Source organism: Dasypus novemcinctus, chromosome 8 (genome assembly GCF_030445035.2).
Source record: "Dasypus novemcinctus isolate mDasNov1 chromosome 8, mDasNov1.1.hap2, whole genome shotgun sequence".
Classification (NCBI taxonomy): Eukaryota; Metazoa; Chordata; class Mammalia; order Cingulata; family Dasypodidae; genus Dasypus; species Dasypus novemcinctus.
Window position 1 is genome coordinate 29,144,151 of NC_080680.1, and position 24,865 is coordinate 29,169,015.

Genomic DNA, 24,865 nt, shown 5'->3' on the forward strand with positions numbered 1-24,865 from the left:
AGACAAAGTGGTTTGAGTTGGGCTCCTGGTTGGATGTGTTCATGTTATAAGAGGTTTCCTGGTTAGCAGATGTCATGAGAAAAGGTCCAAATCTGAATTGCCAGAGACTCAGGACAGAGGACTTTCCATTAAAAGAAAGCCATAATACCAAGAGAAACAACAGAAACAAAACAAAACAAACAAAAAACCACAACTTAATCCAGCCCATTCTGTCAGGCACATCTATCCCTCTAATTTGCAGACAAATTGAGGAGTTTTCTTCCCTTTAGCTGTGAATTCAAAACGTTATTTGAAAACGGAATTTGTCTTTCTTTTTAAAATGTATTACAAGGAAATAACCAGTAAGGAAAAAAGAAGACACAACATATAAAAATGCAATTAACTATACAGTCCCAGAAGGGGGTGTGGGGAGATTATCCTGACTTGCAAGTAGTTCATTCTTGTATTTGTTATTTGTGGTGTAAGTCGAGGTAGACTTTCATAAATGACAGATTACTTTTTAGATAGGAAGGGAAAATTATTGCAGTCATATAGCTTGGTGATTCAAACAAAGCCAGCAGCAAAATCACATCTAAGCCCAAAACTAAATTTACCATAAACTGCAGGTGACAAAACCATCTCTGTAACCCAAATGTATATTTTTTTTATTTATGGCAAAGTATGTTTTAGTCCATTTCCCCACATCCCTCTATCCTCTTGCTCCAAAAATACTTTCACTAAACTTTGATACATGAACATACACATTTATTTGGAAATAAAAGTTCCATAGAAAACATAAAAAGTAAAACAAACAAACAAACAAACAAAACACCAATAAAAAACCTCCACCCATTTTCAAATAGACAACATAAACAAAAAAGATGGTGAAGAACTGCTTACAAGGCTAAGTTCTTTGGATTTGGAGGAAGGGGTACTGCTGGAAGATGCAATAGAAGCTGGACTAATTGGGGCATCTTTCTTGAGCAGGCGTGACTTGTCCAAGCCATTTTCTCTTGGAGAATGTGCTGGGCTCCCTCGAGGGGAAGATGGATCCTGCAAAGAACATCATGGGATTAAAGCACAGGGCATTCAGAGTGCTGGAGTACTCTGTGGATGTTACTAGCCAAAAGCACTTAGTAGCTTAGCAGTGCAAAATGTTCTGGAAGCGATATTAGATTCACTGAATTACCAAAGAAAATCAAGGCCAAAGAAAATACAATACTTACAGTACTTATTTAAAAATCAAAACTGTACAAAACAGCAAACGTGTGAGTCAATGAAAGCTTAGGCTGACACAGACTGAGGGCATTAATGGCAGCAGCAGCAGATGCCTGATGCTTCACAGAAAAGAGCAACACAAAATGCTGCATTACCATTGCTAATGTATAGAAAATTTTCAGGGGAATAAAAATTTCCCCTTAGAAATTAAGAAAATATTTTGGAAACGTAAGTGTTTGGACATTAGTCATTGTGATAGTTGGGTAGGAGCAGGGAATTAAACTAGCGATAAATACCTCATTGGAAACATCAACCACCAAGTTATCATCACTCTTCTCACCATCGCTGTCCTGCATTGACAATGAAGAAGTGTTATCTCTTCTCGGCAAAAAAAATATCCCATTTCCGCCAGATTTACCCTAAAGAAGTCCACAGTAATTCCTCACATCTTAAGAAAATGAACCATACCAAACAGTGACTACTTTACAACACATTTTCTTTAATCTTCATGATGATATTAGGAGATAGATTTATTGTTGTATTTCACAGTTTAAAAAACTGAGGCTCTGGCCTGCTTATTACCCTAGAGCAAAGACTGAAAACTGGCATACCTAAGTTAAATCCAGCCTACAGATGGGTGTGATTAAGTTGGTCAGTATTTTTAAACTGAATATATGTAGCCACAATTTTTAAATTGTGCAGATTAAAATTTTCAGCTCCTGAAAACTCTTGCAGTCAGGTCACATTGGAGGCCGGCAGTTCTGCATGGAATCACCTAAGGACGTGGGGCAGGAGCCCCCTGCCTCCACTCTATTCCCACCCAGCTTGCCTTTTTCTCGGACCAGCCCAGCCACTGATGGAAAATGAGACTCAAGCTCATGCTATGGATATTACAGATGTCTCTGGAAGTTATATTCCACAAAACTTGCTATATTGCTTAGCACCCGTTTCTTATGCATTTTAACAAGTTTTCTATGACTTTACATTTGTCCTTAGCCTCTCTAGCTGACCACAGAAAATCCACCTTAAAAATACATCCATGGAAATAGCAATCTTAAACACAATCCCTTTATTAGTTGCGATATAAAAACACTCTATTCTCTCTTATACACAAGTACTAGTTCACACTCACCTAGGGCGCTTCATGCTACACAATCAAGACATGGCTATATATACAATATATGTATTTTTTCTCTCCTAGGGGAATCTGTTGTTCTGTGTTCTAGTTTCGGTTGGATGGACAAAAGGAGAAATGGCTGCTGATAAAAAGCAAGGCAAGCCAATGTCCTTCCAAGAAAAGGTGAACTTACATAACGAGCTGCGATTTCCTTTTCTTCTGTTTTCTGCTTTTTGCTATCAGAGGAGTAGTCTGTCGAGTTTCTGTGCTTCTCAGCACCTCGGAAACTTGCTGACGGGGATACTGAAGAGCTCTAGAATAGAAGGGGAGGCAGGGTTGAGAAATGTCCATCCATTTAACAGTGCAATTTTTACAATCAATCACTTGAGACTTTCTTCCAAAGCTGTTAAGGAAAGAGTGGAAGTGAAAGGAAGAACAAAAAAGGGGTATAGAAGGAAAGACAAAGAGAAACAGGAAAAGGAGAAAGGAATAAGAAAAAAAAAAAAAGGAAGAAGAAGGATAATGGAGCAAGAGGGAAAAGAATGAGTAAAAAGGGAGGTAAAGAATAGTTTGATTTTAGAAGACAATGGATTTGGTGTAAAGGGTATGTTTACCTTATTCTGTTGAAGGACATTTAGAAAACTGAGGAAAGAAATAGATATAAGAAAAAAGGGAGGGAAAATAAGAGCTTAAAAAAATTTGCTGGTAATGGGCTGTCAATATTTCGAGCCCCTATAGAGAACCTCTGAAAAAACTTAAAAAGAGTTCAGTTTAGGAGATAATTAATAATTCTTCAAAGGAAAAGAGAAGGACTCTTTGGGACTTAAGTAACCAAAACTGGTGCTCAAGTGACATAAGAGTCACATTTATAGAACTTTGCTTAGCCCTGCAGCTTAAGGACCTGGGACATTCAGAGTGCCAGGTAAAGCACACCTGAAAAAATGCATTTTATTCCTTTCTGATTTCAAGAATTTTTTTATGAGCCTGAAACATTTTTTTTAATCCCTCCCCACCCCTTGTCTATTTGCTGTGTGTTCTCTTTATCTGTTCTTCTCTTTAAGCAGCCCCGGACCTTCTGGAGTGGGAGAGAGGTGCTCACTCTCCTGTGTCAACTCAGCTCCCTGGTCTGCTGTATTTCTCATTGTCTCTCTCGCTGTCCCTTTTTGTTGCATCATCTTGCTGCAGCAGCTCTCCGAGTGGGCCAGCACACCTGCGTGGGCCAGCACTCCGCATGGGCCAGCATTACAGCATTCTGCATGGGCCAGCTCTCTGCTCAGGCCAGCTCACCACACGAGCCAGCTTGCCATCACCAGAAGGCCCTGGGAATTGAACCCTGGACCTTCCATAAGGCAGATGGGAGCCCAATCATTTGAGCCACAATCCACTTCCCCTGATGCTTTTCTTTTTTTTTTTAATTGCTGGAAACCACGAATCCAACTAGAACCAGGGAGTAGAGAAATGTGGCCCATCCCTCTTGAGATCATGGGAACATGGTGGGATCTGGAGGGGGTGTGTGTGGGCTCACCTTATCTTTCATGTCTGAATGATAAGCTCTTCTGAAGAGCTCTCAACTACAGAAGTCCGGAACACAGTAAAGAAATTTAGGTGACAGGCTGTGAGGCACAGAGAATGAGTCTGTCTGCTATTTTAATAAGGCCAGGTGATCACTGGACACTTTTAGATGTCATGCGTGTTGGTATGGTATGGATGTAGAAGTAAAGAAAGCTTCACTGAGGACTGGAACTAACCTTAAGTGGCTGGTGTCTATGTTACAGACAGGCCATTCAGAAGACCTAAATAAAGGCGAGGTACAAGAGAAAAAGCAGAGTTGAGGGCAGGACTAGCCTGCTGGTGTGTATCTTATTGGCTTGAGGAGCAGGACTCACAAGTGCTAAATCAACTCAGCCTGGGGTTTAGAAAGGGCTGACCTTGAGGGGTAATGAAAAGAATACTCGCAGATAAGATATCTAGGAAAACAAGTTCCAGAAGAATGAAGAATTACCACCAGTCTCAGAAATTCCAGTTTTAATTAGATTAAACAGTTTGATTATCTTTGCCTGGCATTCAGATCAATTCAGAAAACTGTTCAGTAAAGCTCTTCCTCAATTATAACTTTATTCATCTCATATAAAACTAACTCCTTGTGCTCCCCTTCTTCCCTTATCTCAGCTTACTGGGAAAAATTCACATTTATAAAGATATACACAATTTACAAGGGCTTTTTAATGTCAGTATATCCAGAACTTTCAACTCTATATTCCATTTTATTTCTACTGAAACATACGCTATATTCTCTTTCCAGGCTAAACTTTCCAAGCATGACATTCAACGAAAAGCAAGATTTTTGCATGCCCCGGTCAAAGGAGCTACCAAGATATCACTCGCTCAGTGGTGAGTTGTGATGATGGTAACTCCCAACAGTAGCTCCAAAGGCAGGCGTGCAGGTGTGGGTGTGGGTAGGAGTTAAGAGGGTAGGTAAGGAAGATGAGAAGGAACAATGAGCAGGTATCCACTGAAGGGGTCTGGTTATCTCTAACCCCTTCCCTTCTGCATCAGCCCCTCTTAAGACTTCATGTGAACATTCTGTCCAATGTAAACCCTGAAACTGCCTCTATTCAATTACTCAATCTTAAGTTTGGTGGTAGAATGGGGGCAGGCTTTATTCAGTAAAGTTGAGGATTGAAACAAAGCATTAAAAAGTCAAACAAGTTTTAAAAAGTAGAGTACTGGGGAGTGGATGTAGCTCTGTGGTTGGGAGCCTGCTCGAGGTCCTGGGTTCAATCCCTGGCACCACCTTTTAAAAAAAGAGTCACAGATCCATCTTTCCCTTTCAGATTTGAGAGAGGAGAGGTCTTGGTTCAATGAATCTTCTTCACTTTCACACCACAGCTCACTGTGGTCAGGTGTCTATGAACAACATTCCATTGAAACTCTGTGTGCACACATCATCTGTGAACTACTAGTTACCATATTTAATGCCAGAACTCCATATCTAATTTCTCCTCTCTCAAAGTCTATCTTCCACGCTTCTGGGATTCATATTTTCCAGAAAGATCCTATCACTTCTCACTCCTCCTTAAAAATGAGGAGTAGTTTCCCACCATCCACAGGAAAAAAAAATCTAAATTTCTGTGTATGAAAGTTTAAAAATGGCTTTCACTACATGCCCCAATCTAGAACCCTGACCTTATCTCCCATAGCAGCACTGTAGGCTTGCCAATCCCCAATGCTCTGCATAATTTCATTGTCTTGTAGCATTTTTTTCTGGGAATGCCCTTGGTCTTAGTACCTATATTTTGAAATCCTCTTCATCCAAGAACCAGTTCTAATGTCACCTTTCAAAGCTCCCTCAATTGCTTTCAGGCAGAATCTGTCAATCATTCCTCTTGGTTTCTTTAACCTCTGTTTACCTAATGAGTAAAGCATCCACAATACATTTATGGCCATCTGTTTACAAGGCCATTTCCCACCCAGGTTGTAAGTTCCTGGGAGGTGAGCACAATGAGTGGCAGAGAACTGCTTGGAAATGTTTTTGGAACAAAATGACTGTAAACACTCCTTATGTACTCCTCAATTTTCATCTCAAGTTCACATGATACATTTTCTTTCAAAGGGCTGAACAATTCCATAGGAAACCATTCACTAGATTTGATATGAGCAATGGTGCGCACCCTTGGAACTGTGTAATATGTATGGCAGCTCTGCCCTTTCACTTTCACTCATTTATACACCTCAGATGCTTTCAGCCTGTCATTTTGACATTTTACAAAAATTAGTAAAATATGAGTGTAAGTGTTTATGTTTAACTATCTGATGAGCCTTTTGATGTTTCTACTGAAAGCTATTTCCACTCTGTTCAAGAGGAAAGACTCATTTCCAAACGATGAAATACTTTCTTAAACCTTAATACTAAATGGTTATGTTCCGTATTTATTAAATGCTTCTTTATTTATTGGAACTTATACAATGAATTATCTTAATTTTTCTTAAGCTCGTTGCCTCTGGTTTCTGTGGACAGCATTCTCTTTCCGAATTTTACTACAAAACAGAGTTATGACGTCATGTTAAGAGTTTCTGGTAGAATGATAAAGTAGTTAACTGTCACTAGCATTTAAAGGTTAAGCTGCATACCGGGCACTGGGACAATCAGCAATGTTGTAATAACATAACTGCTCTGGAATCAAACTGGAATTGGCATGGACTCTCATTGTGAATATTAGAAGTCCACTGTTTTGCCACTGAAAGGCCACTTGTTTCTTTGCTGAGCACAAGAATAGGAGGAATTAAGTAAATACTGATAAGGACAATGTCATACTTTTGTCAAGAAAGCTGATTTTTATTTATTATTTTTAAGATCATGTAGATTAGTTATTTCCCAAAGCTTTCTACATTAGAAATTTACTGGAACTGAATCATGACCCTATAAAAATCTACAGTTATGAATATTAAGCATAAGCCTTTTTTCATTATAGTTTGATCATGTAAATACATTAGCAAATTTTTTATGAAAGGAGAAGCACAATCAGAAGCAATGGCCTATCCAGAGGGCAAAAATACTCTGAAAATGAAAAAGGTTAGTAAAAAAGCTCTGTTTTTCTGGCAACATATACATTTTTGAAAAGTAAGTAGTGATAATGAAATATTTAAAAAAAAGAATGAGGTACATGTGCTTAAATGAAACAAAAGGGGGAGGCTTAAATGAAACAAAAGGGGGAGGATCAAGGAAAAACAAAAAAATAAAAATTTATTTATAAGTCTTATTATATGGAAACTCCACTTGCTTTGCTAGCAAAAGATAAGCTTTAGGGACAGTTATTCCTAATATTTCAGGTCAAGGTCTCATCTCAAAATGAGAAAATTCTACATCCCAGTTTGAAATCCAATCTAGACTATACTGAGGCTATTGACCAAGTCAGCCAAGAAACTAATACCTCCCTTGATTTGAAACCAAGAGCCTTACATCTTCACCTTTAAGCCTCTGCTCACCTCAAGATCAAAGCTGAGTGCTTGCTTCCTCAGCACATGTATTAAAACTGGAACGATACGGGGAAGTGGACTTGGTCCAGTGGTTAGGGCGTCCATCTGCCACATGGGAGGTCCGCGGTTCAAACCCTGGGACTCCCTGACCCATGTGGAGCTGGTCCATGTGCAGTGCTGATGCGCGCAAGGAGTGCCATGCTACATAGGGGTGTCCCCTGCCACGTAGGGGTGTCCCCTGCATAGGGGAGTCCCACCAAGGAGTACGCCCCATAAGGAGAGCTGCCCAGTGTGAAAAAAAGCGCAGCCTGCCTAAGAATGGTGCCGCCCACACAGAGTTGACACAACAAGATGATGTAACAAAAAGAAACACAGATTCCCTTGCCGCTGACAACAACAGAAGTGGACAAAGATGATGCAGCAAATAAATACAGAGAACAGACAACCGGGGTCGGGGGGGGGGGAAGAGGAGAGAAATAAATAAATCTTTAATAAATAAAATAAATAAATAAACAAACTGGAACTATACAGAGATTAGGACGGTTGACCAAGGATGTGAAAGAGATCTAATAAAGTATCCCCCAGTTTAAATTAAAAAAAAAAAAAAAAAAAGATAGTGTTGGTATAATTAGCTAATTTTAATAACAGATTCTCTCTGGAGTCAGACTCCATATTTGAGTCAAGAGTCCTCGACTTAACAGCCATGTAGCCTGGGGATGTTGTGCTGCTTCTCTTAGCCCTGGCTGCCTCTCTGCAGTCTGGATGACAACCCCTTTTCACTAAGCTGCTCTGTGAACTAAGTTAAAAAAATCTTCTTCAAGTATATGGCATAGTCCCAGACCTGTCACTGAGCCCCTAAATGTAATAGCATGCAGGCACCATTACTCTACAGTGCACTTCAGCTGATGGTATTTCCTACGAAGAGGGTGGAACAGTGGGCCAGCGTGAATCTTTCGTCTTAAGGCACGTAAGAACTATTCTAGACATGTGTGTAGCAAAGATATTCAGACTGTCCAGAATGACAGGGGTTTAAATAGGCTGCCATTAGCTAAAACACTTCTTTCAACAATTACAATAAGGTTTTAGTTCAACACTATACTGACGCAAGACTATAAAAACCACTTCCACCATGGACTTTCTAATTTCATTTCAAATGCACATCAGGCTAAATCTGCTTTTCATTCACTTAGGTGCAGTGCTTAGATATCCCTGCCCACTTCACAAGATTCCGACCAAAAAGAATATGCTAAAAGTAGAATGGACAACCTAAAGCAAACAGTTTATTGGGTATGGCTTTCAAAAACTATCTATTTGGTACCAAAGAGTTGATCCGTTCTCAAAAAGATAATAAAGGGGATGACAGTATTGGCAGAAGGTACCATGAAAATTTGGCTGGGGTGGCTAAAAGTCCTGGATTACCCCATTTTACACCTACTGTCCAGGCATCATTAAAACAGTGTCCCTTTCCTACTCTCAAAAACAGCTTAGTTTAGATGATGAAATATATTGTCATTTTAACTATTGTTTATTCAGTATAGGAATTCTCAAACAGAGTCTGGTTCAGGGTTAGTGTCAGGGACAATTCAATACTTACTTATGGAGGAATGGGTGGGGAGTAAACAGGACAGAGAAGGTAGGCTGAAAAAGGGTCCTGTGGACTCTTTATTGATGCCAAAACCAAAATCCTCAATTTTCTCTGCAATCCCTTAAATAAGCAAAAGACCAATGTACAGAACAGAAACGGATACTAACTACTTTCTTGAATACAGAAAAGCCAATGTATTACTGGAGATCAGAAGAAATTCAATCCACTTCTACTTTGCAGGGCCAACCTACAGAAGGATGAGCTCTACAACTGTGAATCATCCAGAGTCAATTATATTCATTAGTTCTCAAAACATTTCACATTTATAACAGTTTTGAAAGTAAAAGTAATATTCTGATTTATTTATTTTTAATGTTTCTTGGGGAACTGTTTATTATAGATCATGTTAAGGTGTGTAGATTTTTTTTTTATTTAATTTTCTTTTTTCTTCCCTTCCCCCTCCTCCGCCCTACTATTTTTGCTGTTTGTGTCCTTTCGCTGTGTGATCCTCTGTATCTTTCTCTTTTTGTCTTATCTTCTCGTCTTTCTCCTCTAGGCTACACCAGGATTCGATCCTGGAGACCTCTGATGTGGAGAGAGGTTCCCTGTCAAATGAGCTACCTCAGTTCCTGGTCTTTGCTGTGCTTCACCTAGACCCTCCCCTTCGTCTCTCTTTTTGTTGCATCATCATCTTGCTGCAGAGCTCACTTGCATGAGCACTGGCTCATCGCGCAGGCACACGGCACTCGGTTCACCACGCAGGCACTGGCTTGCCCCATGTGCACTGGCTCACCACACAGGCACTCGCGTGGGCACTTGGCTCACCATGTGGGCACTCGGCTAGCCACTAAAGCACATTTTCTCTTCTTCTTTTTCACCAGGAGGCCCCAGGGATCGAAGCAGGGTCCTCCCATATGGTAGGCAGAGGGCTTATCACTTGAGCTACATCTGCTTCCCAGTAATATTCTGATTAAACCTATGTATAACCAAACATGTAATACAGTACCATATTAAAATGGTACTTCTGATTAGCTGAGATATTACTGTACAATATTACAAAAAATCATTAACATTCCCACTCGCAGAGTTCTTTGTAACTGACAAAACATTTTTAACACATATTACCTCATTTATATGGAAACCACAATAGATGGAAAAATAACCCTCAATTAGGAAGTAAATATAAAAACTTTTAAAATGAAAATTATTTTCTAAATGCACAAGTCTTACAGACTCATAACTCATGCAGATTTATGTAAATTATCTTAAATTTATAACATGCTGGTGGTGAAAAACATGAATATGGTAGGGCTCTATGCCAGTCACTGGTATCAGTTAACTGCTCATTACAGTAAGACTTTTTAAAATAACATGCCTGATTAAGAAAGTCATTAAAAACACAATCTGTATATAACCCTCAAAGAATCTGCTTTTGTCAAATCAACATAAATCAAAATTCACCTTCAAAAATGCCTAGGACTTTCTGAAGATCTGTTCTTGTTAAAACAGGATTTAACATAATCTCCATGTAAAGTAGTGAGTCTGTTCTTAACAAATATATCACCTTGTATAATGTTTCACGAACAACATGTTCTTTAAAATGATACAACTATTTTTCTCTCTGTTTTTTTGTGTTTCTCTCCTGGTTAGAGAATCTTGTGTCAAGAAATATTTCTTTTGCAGATAATCAAAATACTATCAAACCAGAGGGATTTACAATCAGAGGAATGATTAAAAAGAGAGGCTGTATGACAGAGGTCATGCCATGGATATCAGAATCAGACAGCCTTGGGTTCAAGGCCCAGCTAACCCACATGTGCTGTATGACCTTGGACAAGTTAAGAATCTCTCTAAGCTTACATTTCCCCTGGGGCTAAAATGAGGATGATGTCATGTTTAATTTAGAGAGTCGTAGTAAAGAGTATTAAAGAAGAGTGCATATTGTAAAGTTCAGTCCCTAGTGTCTAGTAGGCCCTCACTAAGAGCTTTTCTCTTCAACTAATGTGGAAATCACCACATAATCTTACTCATTTAGATACTCAATCAACAGGTATTTATTGAATACTTGCTAAATACAAACATGAATGAAATACACTCCTTGCCTTCCAGTAGGCTCAGTTGGCTCCACAAGTCAAAATACTTAGAATATGAGAGTTCTACTAACTTTTTCTCCAAGCAACAGAAAACTATGTACAACACTTCAATATTCAGTCATGCATGTTTTTTTTTCATGGCCTCAGCGTTATATATGACTTGGTCAGGATAAAACACCCAAATAATTTATAAGGCATCAATTAAATTGATTTTAAATTAGAACGCTATCTTATGTCCTCTTGGGGTTTCTTGACTTTAATTCCTTCTCTTGGAATAAAGCTGTGGCTCCCCAGAAATTTCAATAAATACAGACAGATATTTTCACTGGTGAGCTGCACTGCTGGAACATGATGCTTTGACACCAAGCATGTAAGGATGATTCTTGTGTGGGTTGCTTAGCTTCCCTCTCGATAGCCACTGTCTACATGTGGTTCAAACTGTGGGTTATAGGAGGAAGCAGGGGAGTAAATAATAGAGGTAAGTACACCCCATCCCCACTGAGGGAAGGAAAAATCCAAAACAAAAGTGGAATTAATCAAGTATTATTATCCCTTGTTAAAGAAAGCGTAATATTAAGTCTATCAGAAACTAATAATAATGGCCAAGTGCATATAACTTCATACTGTATAAAAGTCACTTAGCTCTTATAAACTATCTTATCACTCCCAAAACATTGTCATACTCTTCAATTCAAAGAGCTTTCTCAAAGTTTGCACACTCGAATATTTCTATGTGCATGTGCCCTTCACCAAGAAGTCCTTTCCCTCATTAATAATGATTCTGTACATCTCATGTGCAGACAGACTATGTAAATTGCAGTCACATGTACCTGCCACCTTCTTCTCAAATTGTTTTTTCAGTATAGCTCCTATAAAATTTAAGAATATCCACCTACTGACTTAGCACTGATATTAATAAGTCTTACCAGCAAATATGATGTAGTACCTTAGTTTAATGGCCCTAAAAACAAAGGGCTGGGGAGGCTGTCAAAAATTTCTTTGCTGTATTTTTTCATTTTTTTTTTTTTAAGATTTATTTTATTACTTATTTCTAACACACACAGCTCCCCATTGTCTGCTCTCTGTGTCCATTTGCTGTGTGTTCATCTGTGTCCACTTGCATTCTTGGCGGCACCAGGAACCTGTCTCTTTTAGTTGTGTCATCTTGCTGCATCAGCTCTCCATGTGTGTAGCGACATTCCTGGGCGGGCTGCACTTTTTTGCATGGGGCAGCTCAATGCGAGGCACACTCCTTATGCATGGGGCTCCCCTATGTGAGGGACAACCCTGCGTGGCATAGCACTCCTTGCACGCATCAGCACTGCACGTGGGCCAGCTCATCACATGGACCAGGAGGCCCTGGGTTTGAATCCTGGACCTCCCATATGGTAGGTGGATGCTCCATCAGTTGAGCTACGTCCGCTTCCCCACTGTATTTTCTGAGGTGAAAATGATTTAGATACATTCATGAACTATGCTATGTTCTTTTTTTTTTTTTTTTTTTAAGAGAGAGAACATAGGTTTATAGAAAAATTATGCATAAAAGACAGAGTTCCCATATACCATCCTATTATTAATACCTTTCATTTGTATGGTATATTTGTTACAATTCATGAAAGAATATTGATATACACTATTAACCATAGTCCATCATTTACATTAGGGTTCACTGTGTTGTACAGTATTTTTTTTAAAATTTTTATTAACATAGAAATATACCCTAAACTTTCTCTTCTTGAATTGAAGTATCAACACACTTCTCTTAACAGCTGCTTTGAAAGAAGTTGAAATAGGATAACCGCTCAGAAAAAATAAATGACTCAGCTTTAAGACTTGGCAAGCTATATCCCAGAAGACCAGAATCCTCATTTTAGTAACTATTAAAATTTATTGGAAAAGAAAAGTCTTTTCATGTTGCTATTTTTTTCCCAGTGAACTATTAATCCATTTGAAAAAGCTAAACATTTTTTTATTTTTCCAAGAGTGTTAACTCCACAAAGCCTCATATATATTCTTATTATGTATGCAAATATACACTATACAGTATCTGAAGGCAATTCAGTAGGACATGGAAGGAAACAACAGTTTATCAACTTAAGGGAAGCTACCTCACAAGAAACTCCAGGTCTTCACACTAGCACGAGCTGGCTAAACAGTTTTCAGGGATCACTTAACAATTTGGTCTTAAGATCTCCTTCATTAAATTATTAAAGAGAAAAGGAGGTGTGTTCTAGAACAGCACTGACAAACAAAAATATAAAGTGAGCCACATACGTATTTTAAATTTTTCTACTAACAAGGTTAAGAATATTTAAAACAGATAAAAATAATTTTAATAATAGATTTAATCCAGATTAATGAGACATTTTACATTTCTTTTTTTCATACCAAGTCTCCAAAAGCTGGTGTGCATTTTACACTTAAAAGAGTATCTCCATTTGGACTAACCACATTTCCTTTGCTCAATAACCACAGGGGGCTAGTGGCTACCATTTCATATGATACAGTTCTAAAAGTTGCAATAGAAATCAACATCCATAAATACAAGCATCTATCAGCCCTTAATAGAAGCACAGGCCTGATGTGGCCCCTATACCTTCTCCAATATCATCTGGAATTCTCTTTCTAAGCTAAGAGCACTGGACACCCCAAACTCTTTCAACCCTCAGGGCCCTTGTGCAGGCTTCTGTCCCCTGAGTGGCTAGCATCTTTTCACCTGTGATATCTTGGCTTAAAACCAACTTCTCAGAAAGGACTTGTTTATCAATGCAATCCAAGGAGATAGATCCCTTCTGTAACTCTCTTATCACAGCCTAATTTACTTCCTTGCTGGCATATCATATTAACATGATTTTGATCAGTTGTTTTCTTGTCTACCCCACTGGACTATAAGGGTCATAAAGGAAGGGACCATGGTTGTTTTCATCCCCACTGTAAACATACCACTTGGTATGATACCTGGGCACAACACATACTCATGGCTGCTGAATAAATGAGTAAGTGCAAAACTTGAATTATTCATACATATATCTTGCTTGTTCCCATATTACTTTCAATGTAATCATTGAAATTGGAGGTAAAGAAGTCCTAAAAGACATGTACTGCTGAGCCTTATTTCTTATATGCTGCACACTCAATATAATGACTGTCATGGAAAAACAGCTGTGAATGAGCCCACACATGTGTGTGTGTGAGAGTGTATGTGTGGTATGGCAGATGCATGCATCCACATCAAAAGGGGAGGACAGTCTTCAATGTGATAACATGTGAAATGACCATTTTCAGGACTATGATAAAAAGATATCAAGAGGAAGCAGGGTTTAAAAAAAAAAAAAGCTAAAACAAAGGTCAGAATGTGTGCCAGGTAGAGAAGAGGGTTAAAGGTAGTGTCCTGTCACTTTTCGTTCCCCCACCAATCAAGGATACAGGTTTCAGTCCCCCAGGCCAGCACCAGGCCTGACCTCTGGGTAGGAACACAATAGATATCTGTTGTTGAATAAATGTATCAAGGGCCACCAATTTTTCTTTTTTATTTTATAAGAGATAAACCTCAGTATAAAGGAGCCATTTTTCAACTGGTTATCCTTGCTTGTCTCTCATGATGCCCTCATCAGCTATCTGGGGCCAGGAAGAAACAAATCTTATTGATGTCTGACCACTGAAAAGGCAGGATTTAAATGAATCCTGCCTGACAGACCCACCATGGGGAGAATCAGGCATCAGCAGTTTTTCTATAACCACTCATTTAGAGAATAAGGATTCCTGGCAATCTCCCCGAAATGCTTATCCTCCAAGGAGGTATGTGGTAAAAGGAAAGAAATCCTTGGTACTTCCTTTTTTTGGTATATGATTTTATTATTATTTGGATAGAAAGTCACTACAAAAAGGTGATGAAAGAAAAAGCCAAATATAAGGCAGATATAATACCTGCTTAAGAAAAGATAGTTATATTTGCATCGGCTGATTTCTAAGTCCAGGCAAGGCTACCTAGAGTTTTATGTTACTTTTAGTATGTAAAGCAACATAAAGCATTAAAGTCAGTTTAACAAGATGACTTCAGTACACTAAGGAATGAAAACAAATGAGACACATCTTTAGATTGACAATTTCAAATCGTTCTAAAGAAATGATTTTAAGCAGAAGCCTTTGTATGACCACTAGACCTGAAAAAGCAAGGGTTTGATGAAATATATAAGAATGGAAAAAGAAGCTGATTCATCCATCATGTGTCCACATTACTCCAGTATAACCAGAACAGCACTCCACTAACCAGTGCTGAAATGTGGAGAGTGAAGTCAAGTCATAGTCTCATCTCTTGCCTCTCCCCAAATGATTTTAGGTTAGAGAGCTAAATTACAAGGGAACTACAGAAAATATCCCAGAGGCTAGCTTTATTTGCCATGTGAATCAACTGGAAGTGCAGGTCTGTTGCGTTTGCTTTTTTGACCTTTCCCTTTCTCCTGTTCACCTCCTTCCACTTCTCTCTCCCCTTTCCAGAATTCCCACCCCTCCCTGCCAGCAATACTTCTGCCAATACTTAGTCTGGTGGCACTATAGGCTAAAGAGGTTCTTGACCCTTATTCTAACATGTCCTTTTAGGTTAATTACTTTTATATACTTGGTGTACCCAGTGACATTTAATCACTACAGCACTACTCAGGTAAACAGAGCTGAATGGAGCCAACTGCAATTTGGCATGGAACTAAATGGTGCAATAATAGCAGCATGCTGAAAATGGACTAGAAGAAAATACTCTCACTCACTACACTGAAAAATGAAGTGGATACCATTCAATCAATCACTTTTATTAAAAAGAAAGAACACTAGATCAATGGTATGCTTTTGTTATTTAATATTAAATATGGCTTGAAGGACATCCTGTACTTTGTAATGCAAGGACAGTTACTTCCACAGAATAGATATCCAGTAAGTATTTGCTGAATGAATAAAGATAAAAATAATTCAAAGTATAGCTATATCTTTTGTGGTATAGGCCTCCCCCTCTCACCCCTATACACACCCTATCAGAAGACAGCCAACAGTCTATCTTGCCAGTCTTTTGGTAGGTAATCATCTTGCAATAATCTAGATAAGAAGTTCCCACAACCTTGTGTATGCACAAAAGCTTTCAGGATCGACAGGATTAATCCAAATGTCACATCACAGATCTTTGAGGCTGACTTTTCTCCACTGGGGAAAGGGGGAAAGAGGAAGAGAATGATTCTTCATAAATACTTTTAACAGTAGCTGATGGATGAAAAAAACAAGACTGGGCAAGAATCTCACATTGTGACCCCAGCTGAATCCTACCACTTCAGTTAAAGGACTACTATATGTTGGGGACAAAAAGATGAATGAGTAAGGTCCTGGTTTTACAGTCCTGTGGAATCTGGAGGAAAGGGGAATGGAATAAGCATGGGTTTAGAGTAAGTATGCTCTGGTTTCAAATCTTAGCTCCAGTTAATCCTCTCGGTCTCAATTTTCATATCTGTAAATTGGAGCTTTGAGTATCTGCCCTATAGGAATGCCATGAAGATTAAATAAGTAACCATGTAAAGTGACTGGCACACTGCCCCTTCCTTTCTCACTTACTTCAGGAACCTGCCTAAAAGACGATGGCCAAGCTTTTGCCAACAGCACAATTTGGGCAGCCCAGGGACCTAGGAATCATTATGAGTGTTTCCTCTCAGCTTTTTTTCCAAAAGGATAATGGGCATTTTCTCAAGCTTTAGATTTTGATGAAAAGCCACTCCACTTTTCCACATTCAAACATTTAGCATTCAAGTTTGGGTACCTACCTTCCCTGGTGGCTTAGTACCCTCTTTTAAGAGTTCTGTTCTTTCTCCAGTTGTACAATTCTCATAAAATGTGCCTTCCGCGGTGACCCTGAGTCAGGATGGGGTCAAGGTGGTAGACTCGAGGACTAGGAGAACTAGACTTGCAACCCAACTTCACCAGAACTTGACAAATGACTCTAAGGTGAGTGAGACATCAAGACTAATGGTGGGGGTACAAGGGATGTGTGTGTATCCCCCTTTAATAAGAAAGCACCAAAATTGTTTTAGTCAGTCACTGCACTGTTCCAATATGGGTGAGGCTCTCTGCTGGGCCCTAAGGCACCAGAAATGCAATCAAAAGGCAGATCAAGACCCTGCCCTCAGAGAACATTCCTTCTGGTTAGGGAACTTAAAAATCAAGTAAAATTAGAAGTGGGGAAAAAACCCACAAGTACAATTGATGATATGATATAAAAGAGATAAACAGAACACTAAGACTGAGAGTAAGGAGGGATGGGGAAGTCAGGGAAGGCCCCTTCAAAGATATGACATCTAAGCTGACACCGAAAGTCAACCATGTGAACTTGTCAACAGCTAGGAGAAGAATGTTCCAGACAGGGAATACATATGCACAGGCCCTGAAGTGGGGAAAAGCTTGCTACGGTATTAGAACAGACAGGAGGGCTGTGTGCCAGAGTAGAGGTGGCAAGCTGAAAACATTGAGAGAAAGGAAGGGCAAGATCGTGCAGGGCCCAGCAGGTCCTGGTGAAGTGTGGAATACAGTCCAAGATACCTGACAAGGAGGGATAAGAGCACACACCTTATCTAAAAGTCATGCAGGAAACTTTTGTTAGAGGAGCCCAGAACCAGAAAAAGCCTTAAGAAATAAAAAGATTATGATGATGCCTACCTCTACCTTTGGTAATTAAAATTAAAAATAAAAACAACACTAAATATATAATAAAAGCCTTACATGCAGGCTAAAATCAAAAGAGCAAAATATGGTTGCCAAATTCAGAATGAGATCATCAGAAGTGAGCGTTCATCACCGTGGGGACCCTCCTTTCCCAGTGCTGCCAGCATGGGCTGAAGGGGGACTGTAGGATATAAGTGCTTTGGAGGAGCAGGCAAGAGGGAAAGCAGGAGACCAGGCAGGTGCTACCACAGTGGTTCAGGGAAGAGAAGGAAGGATTTGAGAGATTTGCTTGAGGTAAAACTAAGCAACTAACTTTGCACCAACAAACACAAATGTTTGTGCATGGATGTAAGTATATGTGTAATATATTTAATTAGAACTGAATCATGTTTATCAATAAAATGATGCCATCTTCATGCATCTGCAATATGCTAAAGGCTCTCAACTGAGGAAGAAAGGGTGGAGTCACAAGAATGTTCCTAATCTTAAATGGCTTGAGACTGCCTGATGCATATGACATCCTCTAAGTTTATCACAGCAAGGGGAAAACACAACCTGGAGATTTATAACTACTGCTCTAATCAACTAGAATTCAGTTTCCATAAATTTGAGGTAGATGCTAAAGAATAAATGCTGATCCTTATCTAAAGAAAGTAAGACATGTTTATATTATGGGATCAATAGAAAACTTAATTATAAAAGCATTGTGAGATGTTAATAAATGATTTAGGAAGCAGATTTGGCTCAACTGATAGAGTGTCCACCTATCATATAGGAGGTCCAGGGTTTGAACCCAGGACCTCCTGACCCATGTGGTGAGCTGGCCCATGCGCAGTGCTGTTGTGCACAAGGAGTGCCGTGCCATGCAGGGGTGTCCCCTGTATAGCGGAGCCTCATGCACAAGGAGTGCATCCCACAATGAGAGCCACCCTGCATGAAAAAAGCACAGCCCACCCAGGAGTGGCACCACACACACAGAGAGCTGATGCAGCAAGATGACGCAACAAAAAAAGAGACACAGATTCCTGGTGCCGCTGAGAATGCAAGCGGACACAGAAGAACACACAGCGAATGGACAAAAGAGAGCAGACAATGGAGGAAGGGCGTGAATAAATAAAATCTTAAAAAAAAAAAAAAAGATTTAAGAAGGGGTGAGATTTATCCAGAGAAATTTTACTGGCTGAGGTAGGCCTGGAACTGCTTGGGACTATGTGAGCACCATCAGGGTCCAAACCTGGACTTAGGCTATTCCAGACTGCCAGGCTGCTGGGCTAAGTCTAGGGAGAAACAGAGTGAAGATCCCAAAAGGAGTCATATTATCTGGGACTCGGTCATGCGCTGTGGACGCAACAAACTGGCAGGAAGCACACCACTGAAGGACTGGGCAGTGGTTCTCAACCCTGGCTGCACATCAGAATCACCTGTGGAGATTTAGGGGGGAAAAAAAAGTCTTGCCTGGGCCCCACCAGCGTCTGAGCAATTAAATCAAACTCTCTCCAGAAGGGGTGAGGTTTGGGGTGGGCAATATTTAAAGCTCCCCAGTGACATTAATGTTGAAAACCTCTGACCTAAAGCATATTCAGATAATCAAAAAACCATTGTGATTACTGTCAATTAGAACTCCTAATCAAGTAGAACTGCCTACCTATTAGCACTAAGTCACCTCCCCCTTTTCAGAAAGTACAATTAGCCCAGCAGCAGTGACAGCATCTATAGCTGATTCCAACAGGATGAACAACATTTCCCAGGTAAGAAACAACATATTTCAAAACCAGAGTTTGGAGCTGGGAGAGAAAAAAACATCAGTCATGACCATGGCACAAGATGAGGCTAGATGCTATTTACACATTTCTGAATGCCTGAATGAAGTATTCCCAAGCGTGACTCGAAAGTGCTGACAAAGTGATGTATTTTGAGTGCCATAATTAAAACAATAATCTCTATAAAGTAGGCATTATGAGATAATTGGCCATCCTCAGGTATTAAGCAAACTGTGGTAAAAGCCAAGGATACTCATCAGGTCAATTACAATAATTGCTTATCTGAATTACATTATTGCTATTGCAAACCCTGCTTGAAGTATTTAAAAAAACAATAAAAACTGATACAACACACACCACAGGGAAATGACCTGAGAAGGAGTTTTTGCTTTCTTGTTGCTCAACTGGTGGTCATTTAAGAATTTTTATAAACAACTTTGCAGCATCCCCATTTACACTCTATCCCTTTAAATGTATCTATCTTATACCTTGGCTTTATAGTCTGAGTTCATTAAGGAAATAGGCCTATCACCCATTAGAAGAACACCCTGCGGGTAACATAGGAAAATGGAGTGGTTCTACATTAATAACCAAGTTGAGGGTTCAAGAGAAATACCCATTACTCTACAGTTGCGTTTTTCCCTATTATCGCATTACAAGGGAAGAAGTAGAGAAGTTGCCATTGCCTTCTACAGAAATTGAGTCTCTTCATTATGCTGGTTTATAGCTTGGAGTAAGATATTCAGCTTGTGGAGATCAGCACTCAGACACCAGTAACCAATGGTCAACCAAAAAGAGTTTGGAAAAATTCTAAAGGCCATAAGGGGAAAAAACAGAAATTTTCGACCTTTCTTCAGCTAATTGGAATGTGTTTGGCAATTGAGGAGCATAAAACTTTTTTTAAAGCTGTGATTAAACATCAAGACTTTGATGTTTTATACGGCATTCTTCCCCACTAATTAACTTCATTAGTACAGTTAATTAGTGGGGAAGAATACCGTATAAAACATCAAAGTCTTGATGTTTAATGTCACCATCAGTTCAACTAAACAGTAATAAAGAAATAATTTCTGAAAGCACATTTATGCATGCTCAGCACTTCTATTTACAAGCTCAAATTGTATGATAGGAATATTTTTCAAAATATCCAAAGATGCTATCCACACTGCAATCCAACTGCACTGACAGCAACAACATGCCGGTTAATGTAGTGTAATTAAGTGGCCAAGAACACCGCATAAAGCCAAAGAATTGAGACATTTAATCATGGTTATGAGAATGGTTGTAAATCTACCATTACTGTGAGATGAAGGAACCGGGGAAATTCGAGGCAAACAGTCACAATAAGAAATATGTAACCTGAAGGCTAACTCTAATTTTGCATTAGTTAGTGGTTTAGCTCGAGTCTGGAACAAAAATGGGCGAAGCTATAAAATAGGAATTGAAGAAGTAGATAGTTTCAGGTGCTATCAGATGGTACCAAGTGTACTCTGAATTGCCCTTTGGTACACAGAGTACAGGGATGTTAAGAATATTGGAATGTGAGGATCAGAGCAGTCAGCATTCTCAAAGTAAACACAGAACTACGAATAGGCGCTACAGTATAAGGCTGGGAAGTTCTCATTTTTACTGACAGGTAAAGCTGGGAGGAACCAGAGAAATTACCCAGCTTCTTTTGACTCCAAGCATGGCCCAGGCTCCAATAGCATCAGCATTTCCTAAGAGTTTGTTAGAAATGCAGATCTCAGGCCCCATCACAAGCCTACCAAATCAGAATCTGCACTTTAACCAACAACAGGGGATTTTAGATGCTCATTAAAAGAGGAGCACTTGCCTATTTCAAACTCCTCACTTTACAAATAAGGAACCCTTAATCCAGAAGGACCAGGTGAAACCCATCCAAGGTCACAAAGGGCTACTACTAGAAGACAATCCTCTGATTTCAAGGTCTGCCTGTGTTGTAAAAATGCACAGGAGATGATGACTGCATACAGTGAGAAGAAAGCAACATGAACATACAGCAGCAAGGCTAGGTAATTAAAAGAGGAGACAGAGGGGACCAAGACAATGACAAAGGGATTAGCTTCCTTCATTAACATCTGACAGATCTCGGTTCAAACCTACTTGGCTTAGGCCAAGAACTGTATCAATCATGTATAAAGGGACAACTTCAGAGTCCATGTGAACTGCATTCCTGCACAACCGTACGTAGCCGTACTAAGCCAAGTTCATGAGGCAGTGAGGCACGTGGGCAGATTATTGCATCACCAATGGTTGAAACCAAAGGTCAATCAGGACTGGGCAGAATTTTAAAAAGGAACAAGAATGTAGGATACATAAAAGTCAAGTGAGGCAATTTCATCAGAATTGTGTAATTAACATGTCTCTCCCTAGTAGAATGAGAGGTCCAAGAAGGCTGACATTTCTTTGTCTCTTTCACCACTATATCTGTAGAGCCTGGTACAGGGTCTTTTACCTGGCCAGGCACCAAATGACACAATTTTAAAAGCATTTACTTCATAATAGTTTTGTGGGTTACTATATGTAGATGTTCAGAGTATTTAGCATGGCCCAGCAATTACTACACTGATGATAAGACAAAACTGACCGATAAACTTAACTCTGGGAAGCCAACATTATAGACGTTTAATAATGTTGAGAAATTGGCTGACTCAAAACTTTGGTAATCAGGCATTAATTGTGTGTTTTTTCTTGGCCACAAGGAGATAAAACTTTAGAACTGTTTTCTGTCAGTTTACTGACTTCCCTCTTACTTGCTTGCCCAACCCCTACCCCCAGTGAATGGGACAACATCATGAAAGTATTTCAGCAGATACTTGTCCTTAATGACTTTCTCATCACATCCATGTTTGACCTCAGTGCCAAGGGAGAGCCACTGGCTATTTAAAAGGCAGCATTTCTATACAAGTTTCCCCATTCCCTTCCTGTTTCTTTTGAAATCTCACCTCATCTCTACCTTTGGACATACTAATAGGATTCAACTTGTAGCACTTCTCCAAAGGAACAATGTACATAACGTAAAATGATAAGCCAGACCTTACAAAATGTACTCTGACTCAAGACCTTGAATGAGTGAGGGCAGCAGAAGACTGAGACAGACCCACAAAAACACTCCTCATGCAGTGCACAGGGTCTCCCTTGTGACAGTGTTATTGGGTTGAGGATGAACTGAGAATACATGAACATGGTCCTTTGAAAAAGTTGTTAAAAGAGTAATGATACACCAAAGTGATGTGATATATATAAATTTTCTTCATTTATTTGGAAATCAATTTCTGAAATCAATAGTCTCAATCATGAAGTTATTTATTGCTTGAAAATAATTTTGGTTTAAGAAATAAGCAAACTGAAGACATTTTCCATTCAAGCCAAAGTAGCTAAAGACCAGAAATCATACTCTCTTACATATTAATATTCTGCCAAGTAGTTAAGTGTGTTGACTGACATGTAGATATATGGTTTTCTGTTCAATTCATGTGAGTTATCTTTAGGTATTTTGTGATGACTATTCTTGTGATTTTAATACCTCATAATAAAATCTACCTTTCGTTTTGCTTTTGTTGGGGAAAGACTTGAATAATTCCCTACAACAGTGTTCTGGCAAACACTCTCATATTATGTAATTTACCAGGTTCAACTCTGCTGGTACAATCACTTCAAAGAAGATGGTTATAATACATTATCATTACAGCTCTACAATCCAAGCTGAATTTTCCTTGGCTGAATTCCTAACATTTTAATGCTGAAATTGATCTGTTTTAAAAACATCATGTGAAGGGTTTTTAAATACCATACATGCTCAAGCTCTTTATTTTAAATGCTTTAGAAATGAGCTTACATAAACAGAAAAAAAAAAATCTGTTCTCTAATCTAGCATTAAGCATATTTTAAAGAACAACAGGCATGTTTCCAAACAAACTCCTGTAGTATACAAATTACCCAGCAGGTATGAGGCTAACAATGCTTCTTATATGGGTTTAGAGCCTAGAGAAAGCTGACGTTTCATCAAAGTTGTCTTGGAAACAATATTCTTTGTATTATTTAAAATGCGAGAGGTACAAATTTGGGCGTGGGCTATTTCTTGCAAAGCAGCCAAATCATGGGGTTGCAGAGGTACTAGAAAGAGTAATGAGGGATGGAAGTGGGCAACCACTGACACTATGCCTGAACATGTAACCACTGTAACTCATAGCAAGGCTATAATCCAGTTCCCATTGGGCAGATTTTTCCTTTGCCTCTAAGAATTGTTGTGTTAGAATTATTGTAGTAGTGGTCACCATTATTCATGTTAGTGTCTTGTCACACTAATTCTAGACTTGGTCACATGATTTGCTTTGGCCAACGGTACAGTAATCAACTTGATGCAAATAGGGGATCTTGTGGACTCTGCCACTGCCTAAGAGTTACAAGAGGTTAAGTGGAAGAGAGCCAAGCCAGCTAAGCGGAAGATGTTCTAGACCACTCAGCTGACTGCAGTCACATAAGCCAATTCAGCCAAGATCAGCTGAGACCAGAAAAGAAAGAACTACTTCTGCAGTTGACAGGAAGACTAATAAAAAAGAACAAACAGTTTTCCTTTTATACTACTAGGTTTTGGAATGGTTTGTTATATAATAGCTAACCAATATAACCTTCTAATCGATGACATACATTATAGGAATGTCCCTTTTTGTTTTTTAAGATAGGTATATTAGGGATAGAGGAAAATAATACAAATTAAAATGCCCATTCCTTTCTAATTCTCATACTTTTTGTAGAATTGTGACTTCTAGTGCCTTAGCAAATGAATCAGTGTATGTATAAACAATAAAGTATCACTGCAAAGTCATTACTGCATCATGAAATACCACCTTCCACTCTGTAATTTTCAAATCATTTCCACATCTAGCATCTCTATTGCTGTGGTAATTTGGAGCTATGTATTCCAGAAAGAAAAAATGTGTTCTTAATCTTAAGCCATTCCTATGGGTATAAACCCACTGTAAATAGGACCTTTTGATGAGGTCACTTCAGTTAAGATGTGGCCCAACTCAATCACCATGGGTTTTAATCCTATTACTGGACTCCTTTATAAGCAGAATGAAATTCAGACACAGAAAGAGAAAGTCATGGGGAACAAGAAGCCGAAGGTCAATGAATCCTGCAAGAGAAGGGAGAGGCCAAGAAAGGCTGCTATGTACATTGCCATATGACAAAGAAGCCCAGGACCAAGGACCACTGGCAGCCAGCCCCAGAACATCAGTCTTCAGGAAGAAAACATTGTTTTGATTTGGACTTTTCTAGCCTTCAAATCATGAAAGCTAGTAAATTACCATTATTATGGCAACCTATTGCACAGCATTCACTTGAGCAGCCAAGGTTAATGAAAACAATTGCTCTCATGCCAAAACTTTGTTATAATAGTATTTTAACACCATGTTAG

At 39.1% G+C, this 24,865-nt stretch overlaps 1 protein-coding gene across 9 annotated transcripts in view; it reads right to left on the minus strand.

The window, feature by feature from the left end:
• The window catches only part of TLE4 (TLE family member 4, transcriptional corepressor), a 145,323-nt gene that overhangs the window by 14,699 nt on the left and 105,759 nt on the right, over positions 1-24,865 (minus strand). For all 9 annotated transcript variants that reach the window (XM_058301609.2, XM_058301610.2, XM_058301614.2 and 6 more), the window contains 3 exons: positions 2,508-2,627; positions 1,494-1,547; positions 880-1,032 (listed from right to left, as the gene is read on the minus strand). In XM_058301609.2, the coding sequence (XP_058157592.1) occupies positions 880-1,032; positions 1,494-1,547; positions 2,508-2,627 (327 nt within the window). The remainder of the gene's footprint in view (positions 1-879; positions 1,033-1,493; positions 1,548-2,507; positions 2,628-24,865) is intronic.